The following is a 10,025-nucleotide window of genomic DNA, read 5'->3' on the forward strand; positions in this document are numbered from 1 at the left end:
CATTATCTAACACTGCTTTAATGACGTAACACAAGACAATGTTCGTTAAGGTACACTGTAGAAAAAATCCACGGGAAAAGGTACACACTACAAATCCAAAGGTCAGACTTCTCGCCACACCAGAGGCGAGACATAAAAGTCTCGCCAAGTTTTGGTCAGACCTGAAAGTCTGACCAAAATTTGGTCAGACAAAAAAGTCTGACCAAAAAACGGTCAGACACTAAAGTCTTACCACAAAATTCAAGGAATAAGTTGACAGAATTTCAGCCATCAAACGGCATACAGGACATGAGCCCCGTCCCGTTTGAGCCCCGATGGTCTGAGCCCCGATGGTCTGAGCCCCGACCTGAGCCCAAACCTGAAACAGGGTTGAGCCCCGACTTGAGTCCCGACCCAAGCCCCAATTTTCAGAGCCCGGATTGAGCCCCGACCTGAGCCCCGTTTGAGCCCCGTTTGAGACCTATTTGAGCCCCATTTAAGTCCCGCGGCCTGAAATCACGCATTTTTTGCATAATTTATTGCCGCGGGGCTCACGCGCACGCTAAGACTTTTTTCGAAAAGTTCTTTCGTATTCACGACGGAAATCGCCCCCTTCGACGGAAAACTGCAACGCCACGTCGAAGTTCGAAAGCAATTCCGTCGAAGCCTCGTCGTAGATCGAAGCATAGCTCCCCACCAGTGCAGACACTTCGAGCTTCGACGAGCGTCGACCTTCGAAAGTGGCGGACTTTCGCAGGACAGCGCCTGGAGTGAATTTTTAAACTTGACCAAACACACATTACTTTACAGATTTGGATTCGTCTCAAGAAGACAAACAAAAAGTGTCAACACATGTTATGGGTTAAAATGAAAAATGAAAGAGTTATTAAAATTCAAATGTCTTTTTGACCATTTTAGCACTCTAAAAATCCAATAACTCTTTTATTTTCAACTTTAACCAATAACATGTATTGGCATTTTTTGTTTGTTTTCTTGAGACAAATCTAAATCTGTAAGGTGATGCCTATTTGATTGAGTTTGAAAATTGACTGAACTCAGCGAAGTTACAACGAAGCCTACAAAGCTGAAAATTGAATCCTCATCTTGTCAGAATATCTACCGTAGAAACAAATTATTTCACTTAATTCCTAGTAGGTAAGGAGAAAATGCAAGTGGAGAAAGGATACAATTCAACTTGACACCTTTTACAGTCTCAATTTAGCGGAAAATAGAATCAACTCAACCAAAGCCAACATGACTGCGTTGAATATATTGTCGATAGGAGATAACTCAACTTGTGTTTTTATGAAACCTATTGTGAAAAGAATCAAGTCAACTTAAGCCCCCTTCATTTTAACAACTTAAATGGAAAAAAGATCCAAGTCTAAAAATTACATCCGAGTAACAAACACTTTATGCTGAGTTCCAGTTGACGGGTCTCAAAATTCCACTTCATTTAAAAATTATAGGTTGAGATGACTATGTTTTCCATCTTAGCGGAAAGTGATAAGTCACAAAAATCCTCTGCGGAGTGACCTGACAGCAGATTAGTCCAATCGTGACCATTTAAATGTAATTTGGGTATCGTACAGTATAAGCATCTGAGATATTTTCCTAGGAGAACCATCTTTTTTCTTTGGATTTCACTTCATGTTGTAGCACTTTGTTTGATTGACTACTTTTACGCCAACAAACTTCTTTCAAGATCTGAGGCAAATGAAAAACCGCATTATTCATCAAAATGCAAAAGTTTTTATTGGCTGAGCGATAGCGAAGCCCTTGCCGTGTTTGGGCGCGCTGAAAAGTGACTGGTCGTGCGTCTGTCTGTCTGTGACTTTGTACTCACCAATGATTCTCAGCAACTACAGTGGCTATAGTTTCAAGATTTCGTATTTAACGTCGCCTTAGCACCCCCCAACACGAGTTTGTTTCAAATCGTTGTTTAGTATCGTTTGAAATATTCAAAACATATTTTTGAATCAGGTCATTAGCGTGGTTAGGTTGGCAGCGCCGCGCCGCTTACCAATTTCTCATACCTGCGGGTCCGCGGCTCTCAAATACGGGACATAAGCAAATAGAGCATGGGCAGTGGGCTCTTTGAAAGTCACTAGCGGTGATGGGACCCAGAACGTTCTCTACTCACTGGGGATCAATCTCGCGGGAAGCTTGAATTTCGACGTCTTTCCTACGATATATCTACGATTTAAGCGGAGGTTATCACTCGCCCACGAATTTATTGGCATTCGTGCCTTACAGGAACATGGATTCATTGAAAATTTTAGGACTTCATCACGTGAAACAAATAAAAGCTATGCAGTTGGAGGTTATGGACGGTTGTGTACTGCTTGTTGCCTACCCAGCAGGCGCTATCGCTGGGGGTCCTACTTTCATTAAGGCCAAAGTTTGATGAAGCAATCTTAACACTCTCCAGCAACTTCTATGCGTGCTTCGATGCCTACCAATGCCCTCTAGGCATCTTTGCAACATTTATCTTCTTTCAGCAGTAAACACCATGCCTTACAAAAAGGGGAGCATTTGAATGATCCCGCTCAATGATCCCCAGTGAAACCTTCACTTGTCTCGATGTGCCCATGCCCTATAAGCAAATAAAACGAATTAAAGAGCAGAAGGGTTTGGAAATGAGATCGGCCTTAGTTTTTCAACATTCTTGAATGATTAAAACCCTTTTGGAACACCAACACAGCGAAATATGGGGAATGGATTTGAGAATGATTTACGTGTTTCGTTCCCCTCTCCCCCCTCCACTGTCATAGGGGAATCATCTTCAGGTCAGTGCACTTTGACAAAGCATTGTAAAAAGGAATGTTTTCATTTTGACCTTTTGTATTGTGTGCATCTTCTTATTTCATTTTATCTAGTGTCATCCTCTTTTTTAAATTTTCATAGTAAAGGAAATCAGGGAAATGCATAAATAACTTGTGTTGAAATTAGCGGGCATACTTATTTTGGACTCGAGAAATACATTCTATTGCAATGCTGCAAGCTGACAAGAATGCAAAAGTACTAACATGTGTTTATTAATCGAATCAATATAGGGTTGTGTAAGTTTAATTCTAATAGAGTTTAAGGTAGTTCGCGCGGGGCATACTAGTCAAGCGAGAGTTGAAATTTGAAAATTTTGTTTCCAGCCCTTAAAAAAATTATAAAAAGGTCCCATTCTATTTTTAACTTAGAATTACATTCGTTTGGGCCATCTAGGCAGCGGCAAAGCGAAGAAATGAATTTTAACTCTTAATTTAGTTGTGCACTTGACTCCAGTGTCGGCTGCTAAAACCGCAATTTTATGTCTTTTCTCACAAATAAGTCCGGTGACGCCCTATTTTCTCTCTTTCATTTCGTAAAGTGACTGAAAATACTTTTAAAGAAATGCTTTTTATCGGTTTGACTTTACTCCGAGCATTTTAAAAACGAAATATACCGGGTTCGGATGGGCAACATAACCCTACTCCCATAAGCGGCAATGCTATTCTCGGCTACTTTTAATCGCGTATTAACACTGATTTTGCCCGGTGACCTGGTTTGAAACTTTGCAGGTGATTAAGTCACTATCTTAAGAGCCTACTCTCAAATTTTCAACTCTTTGTGTTAACAATAGCGTGGTCGCTCGAACTACCTTAAATTGATATTGGGTTCAAAGAGACGGCTCAGGTTTTGAGCGGTGAGTCAATTAGTGCATAGACAACCAACTATATATATGATTAGTGATGGGATTTAATGAGACGATTCCTTTATTTTCACCAAAGTTAATACATGAGTAAGATAAATTATGTCGGTTCATTAAGCCTTGGGTAGCCTTGGCATTGGTCTCTATGTGACGAAACACTGGATTTGACAATAATTGGTCCCCGCTAACTGGTTCAGATCAGCCTACCCTAAACTGACTCTCTCAATATTAACTGTGATAACATATTCCAATCAATATTGTTTTATTCACTGGTTCACAATGAAAGAATGACAAAATGTTTCATAAATATTACTTATAAAATTGTGAGTTCATAAGTTAAGAAAAAATAGTTATCGAATAGTGACCCAAGCATACGAGTAGCCAATAAAGCGATTGAATGCTGGCAATTGAATTTTACTCGACTGAGGGATTCGCTTTGGTGTGCCATCAGGGAATTGGTGACGACAGAGGGTGCTTCATGAAGACAAATAGAAACAATATACAGAAATTGAGTCTAAAGTATTGTGTGTAGTTTTCAGTGTACCGGTCACAAAGCTACATTTATTTCAACGCCAATCCTACATTTTCATCTAGAGCTACGCAATTTGGGGCCAAACTTTCCAAGATGAGATTCATGTGTTTCCCTGTATTTTTCAGTGTGCTGACCTCAATATTGACTCAATATTGTCCCCTGACCCAAAATTTAACCGATTTTTGGTTAAATTTTCCAAAATTAATTGTACAGTGATTCTTGCAGTTTTTTTGAGTGCTGATAACGAAAATCACTCCCATTTTAACACCAGACCTATATTTTCATCCCATATTAGGTCATTTTGGACCAAAAATTTCAAGTCAAGTTTTACATTGTTTCCTGCAGTTTTTGGTGTGCTGAACTCAAAAATGACTTCCAAAATTTTCCCAGACTCATATTGAACCTAATTTTGACCAATTTTGGACCAAAATTTTTAAGTCGAGTTTGACATTGATCCCAGCAGTTTTTTGTGTGCTGATAACGAAAATCACTTTCATTTCGACTCCAGACTTATATTTCATCCTAAATTAGGTCATTTTGGACCAAAATTTTCATGTCGAGTTTTATATTGTTTCCTGCAGTTTTTGGTGTGCTGAACTCAAAAATGACCTTCAAACTTTTCCCAGACTCACATTTAACCGAATTTTGGCCAATTTTGGACCAAAATTTTTAAATGGAGTTTGACACTGATCCCAGCAGTTTTTGGTGTTCTGATAACGAAAATCACTTCCATTTGAACCCCTGGTCTAAAGTTCACTGAATATGAGCCCTTAAGATGGACATTTCGTCTACTCAAGCAAAGTCCAAAGTGCACAAACTATGTCAATTCGCATCGCTCAGCCACACTACGCGCCCAGACTAAACGGCGCGTACCCCTAGTTTATCGAGCTCATTTTTGTTTTCACAACACCATCACTTCGGACTTTTCAAAGCTTTCCCAAGAGCTAATCTTACTTATTTAGAAACGCAATTGCAGCCTTTGGAAACCGTAAGCCTTCCTCCCTGTTTTGCATGAAAAAGATTCAATACCTAGAATAGGTACATCTTGGCCAAATGCTCAAAAGCTTGAAAATCCGAAAGTTGTCCGAATTGACATCACTTTACAAAAATAGGTAGGCGTTGACAAGACAAATATAAAATGTTTACTCATGTCATAGATTTGGATGAGAAATGGAATTTTTGAAGTGACAAATGGTTCTTTTTGGCCATTTTAGCACTAAAATTCAAAAACTTTTTCATTGTGCATCCAAACCTATGAAATGTGTTGACCTTTTTAGTTTGTCTTGTTGAAACAAATCCGTTTCTGTAATGCAAAGTCAATTTTAACAGTTTTGAAAATACACTGATCCTTCGTCGCCGCTGGCTGGCTCGTTCGTCACGCCAGCGCCTATAGTTCCAAAATGTGACGCAAGGAGCGCCACTGCTCGTCGATCTACGACGTGCTATACGTCGTAGATCGACGGATATGTTGACATGTCGTATCTTCGACGGAATTCCGTCGTAGTTTTGAAAAAAGTCTTAGCGTGCGGGGCTCAAATGGGGCTCAATCCGGGCTCTGGAAATTGGGGCTTGGGTCGGGACTCAAGTCGGGGCTAACCCTGTTTTAGGTTGGGGCTCAGGTCGGGGCTCAGACCATCGCACTGTTAGAAATTAGCTCCGAAATTTTATGGAGAAAAACCCTATAATCACGTTCATGGAGACTCCATTCATTTTCCATTTTTTTTCGGAGAGATTTTCTCAGGGCTTATACAGATGTTCTTCGGAGCATTCCTTGGGTCCAGATAGGAGGTAAAATGCAAGTCTTTTCTCAGATATATTAAAGAGGACTTCGCTGAAGCATTTTTTTGGTCTGAAATGGTCAAAGAAGGGACAACCTCATTCGAGCTCATTTGACTTATATCCTGTAGCTTTCCCTTAATATTATGAAAACTGAGCTCAAGAAGTAGGGGTTCACCCTTCTTCCCTCAACTTTTAACTGGTTGCAAACCTTTTTTTCGTGTTTTTGTGATAGTGCAGCATGCATTTTTGTTCAAAATTCCGAAATTTTTCGGAGAAAGCCCAGAATTTGCATTTATGGAGAGCTCATGCAGAAGTTTCGGAAAAACTCCATGATTTTTCCATTTATTTTCGGAATTTTCTGACAGTGCGGGGCTCAAACGGGACGGGGCTCATGTCCTGTATGCCATTGTTTCTGGCATTCTGGCAAAATTTACTAGTGTGACATGAGTGGCGACTGCACAGCCTTTTCTCAAGTCAAACTGGGTTTGCCTGTCAGCAAAAACCTGAACGCAACCGACCGCTGTCTCTTGCACGTGTACTTCGACACCCATACGTCCGTCTTGTTGGTCAACGACCTGGTCAGCAACACAGTGCAGCTCATGTGTGAGTACGGCGTCGACAAAGTTTTCTCTTCCTAACTTTTTCCATATTTGTGCAGATGTGCACATTTCAACATAAATTACACTACAAACCTAATTGTCTACTAAGTACACACTTACCAATGCATGCTTGCAAGTACACACTTACAAACGCATGCTTTCCGCCGCATAACTCCATGCGTCAAGCATGCATTTGTAAGAGTGTACTTGGCCAAGCATGCGTTGGTAAGTGTGTACGTGTACTTGCAAGCATGCATTTGTAAGTGTGTACTTAGTAGACAGTTAGGTTTGTAGTACAACTATCAAAAGTAGTTCCGTGGCATCAGCGGTTCATTACATGACAGTTTTTAAGGGGGACCCTGGTGAAACTTTCAAGTAGGCTTTAAAATAGTCCCAGAAAGTTGAAACTTTGCTTAATTATTAGGTTCATTATGGTGAGTTCCCAAAACAAAATTCAATGGTCTCTGAACGGTCTCTGAGAAAAGTGGCTTTTTAGTGTTTTTTAGAGCGTTGCGGAAAAATCTTCCTGCGTCTTTCATTGGAACGGAAAGTGTTGAAATATTTTTTAGGTTATCCTGAAGATGTATAGAAGAGATGTCAGTGACAGAATTTTCAATTTCAACTTTGTCCTGAGATATGAATTTTCAAATTTTAACATTTAAAAAAAGGTTTTTTTTTGTTTTTTTTTTAAACTATTTGGTGTTTGTAAAAAAAGTAGGGCTGATATCAAGATGCCGTCACTGAGAATTGTCGACAAGTCATCAAAGAATAGAGTCCATGCAAGACGACTCATGTAGGTGTCAACCAGGAACGCAGGAAGTCTTTCTACGATAAATTTTTTTGTCGACTGAGCAAAGCTGTGAAGTTGACCGTACAAGCCAACGACAACTGATCTCAATGTTATTTATTTCCAAATCATAAAGAAACTACCCACTTAGCTTAAAGGTGTTCAACCTGTTGAATCTGAAACCTTCTATGCACATTTTATCTATGATCTTTAAAAACACTATTTTTGGCAATTTTGGCCATTTTTTCACCAGGGTCCCCCCTTAAGCCTGTGCATACGATACTTGAAGTAAAATGTGGGGTGTCCAGTTCTTCCCCTGTCCAGTTTTTCCCCGCACTGACCCTACTTTGACATGTTGCAGCATCGTTTGGAGGTATCTTCAGCCTGTTCCTTGGCTGCAGCTTCATGAGTGCCGTCGAGGTGCTGTACTTCTTCACGGTGAGGCTTTGGCTGCTCGTGCGAGGTGTCGGCAGCGCAGAGATGCCTTCCATGACGCCAGCGCGACGCGTCGATGAATCACCACCACACCTGTATGTAAGAGCCGCACAACGGGCCAGGAGACCGGCACCGGCGCCGAAGGCTAAGACTCAAGACGCGTTTTGAGCTCCAGAGTAGCTGATTAGGACTCGAACCGAGCGCGTGGCCCCACCAATGCATTCCTCGTTCGGAGAGCAATCCATTGGTGGGGTCACACGTTCGGTTCGAGTCTCATTTAGCGACTCTGGAGCTCAAAACGCGTCTGGGATTTTGACGCCTCCACTGGTCCTCTGGGCCACTCTAGGCTGTAACGGTTGCGCAACTCCCTCGTACGAAAAATGGACGAGCAATTTAAACTTCTCATCGACTTCTTATTTTGTTTGCAGCAGTCCGACAACCGCCAGAAACTTCGGACTTCGACCTAGAGACGACGATTGGAGCGGCGCAAACCCCATCCGCCCCAGGGCATTCTGAAAACTTCACTAGGGACTCAAAGGCGTAAAAACTGTGCCCTAACGACCGAGTGGTGAATGACTCATGTGGTGTACAAATTAGTCCGTACTCAGTGTACCCACAAGTTTAAAAAGAGCAAAATTCGCTCATTTTTTACGCGATTTGGCGTTGCGTACCGTCTAAACCGCTAAAACAAGCCAAAAAAACTTTTAAATATGTGAAATTTATGAGTGTTAGAACACTGTTAAAAAATGAGAAATGAGAAACAATCAGATGAGTGAAAATTTAGTCGTTCCAAAACATAGAATTTCATCATGAACCAAAGTGAAACGAAGTGAAACAAATGTTGTTGAATTTAGTGAGCGACAATTTGTCGTTGAAGAATAAAATTCTTGTTATCACACTTAACGATACAATTTGTGTGGAAACAACATCTTTTGTCATTTTCTGCTCAATTAAAGTATATTATGAATAATCATCTATTTTGTGCTTTTAAGTCACAGAGAAATTACAATTGTTAAAAGTAGAACCATGCAAATTAAATTTAGCGACAAAAGTACTCAATGAATACTTGTCGCAGACATTACAAAATCTTTATCGACTTACAATACTTGTTTTTGACTAACAACATTTGTTGTTGTTAATCAACGACTTGTTTTTGAAAGTGGACAGTTGATGTGTTGTGAAATTATCCTTTAGTTCCAGTACGAACATAGTTCAGCCAGCTATTCGTTCCACAACAAATCTTGTCGCTAAAAAAATTAGTGCTAAATGTGTTGCTAAGTTACGACAAAATATTTATCAGTGAAGGTGTACTCGCCCATCATGCACTCATGTGTATACACCAGATCGCTGAGTGATTCACCCCTCGCTAACGACTCACGCCTCTGCAACTGCGTTAATCGTTAATTTTGTGCTCTTGGCAGCAATGGGACTTCTGGGCCAAATTTCAAAGCTCTTACAAAGTTGAAACATCTTGAAAATTTTGATAGCTGGCGTGTGACGTTTGATGGCTGGTGTGTGACGCCTTACTAGGAGTTCCCTGCAAGGCAACAAGTCCATGCGGTCCGTGTTGGTGGCTCACCACAATGAAGGGCGATCATCTGAGGGTAGTGAAGTGGCGCCGTGCTCGAACCTGGCCTGCCGAGACTCGGAGTGCGAGAGAGACGCAGACAGGTGAAGCTAGGCGAAGCGCTATTCGTTCAGTTTGCTCAAAGCCCACACATATTCGAACACAAGGGTAGGCTAGTGGACCGCGGGAGATGAGAGTCGCGGGTCACAGTGGGCTAGAAGACCGGTGGAGGCGGCCAAAACTCCAGAAGCGTTTTGAGCTCAGTGGGCTAAACAGGACTCGAACCGAACGTGCGACCCCGCCAACTGATTACTCTTCGTACGAGGAATCCATTGGTGGAGTCACACGTTCGTTTCGAGTCCCATTCAGCGACTCGGGAGCTCAAAACGCGTCTAGAGTTTTGGCCGCCTCCACCGGTCTTCTGGCCCACTGTGTGGGTGCGGCAGTCTGCAAAGTTACTGCGTTACGCGGCGTTACGCGTCACACTCATCATTTCCAATACGGACCTTTTTTTTGGACCAGGCGTCCTCATTTCCTCGGAGATCTTCCTCTTGGCGCAGGAGAGTTCTCGGGAAAGGGGTTGCCGCGCACCGGGGGTCAAACCCACGTAAGCAGCGTGCAGGCGAATCTCCTCTGCGGTAAAATTTTCCGAAGGCGCTCGG

The 10,025-nt window shown here is 41.7% G+C and overlaps 1 protein-coding gene across 1 annotated transcript; it reads left to right on the forward strand.

The window, feature by feature from the left end:
- The first annotated feature begins 6,418 nt into the window (after positions 1–6,418).
- Positions 6,419–8,381, forward strand: LOC117644301 (sodium channel protein Nach-like). The gene is made up of 3 exons (XM_034383640.1): positions 6,419–6,578; positions 7,723–7,891; positions 8,225–8,381. Exons 1-3 carry the CDS (start codon positions 6,419–6,421, stop codon positions 8,310–8,312), a joined length of 417 nt encoding a protein of 138 aa, XP_034239531.1. The 3' UTR covers positions 8,313–8,381.
- Positions 8,382–10,025: the final 1,644 nt, after the last annotated feature.

Source organism: Thrips palmi, unplaced genomic scaffold, assembly GCF_012932325.1.
Source record: "Thrips palmi isolate BJ-2018 unplaced genomic scaffold, TpBJ-2018v1 HiC_scaffold_18, whole genome shotgun sequence".
In the NCBI taxonomy this organism is placed as follows: domain Eukaryota; kingdom Metazoa; phylum Arthropoda; class Insecta; order Thysanoptera; family Thripidae; genus Thrips; species Thrips palmi.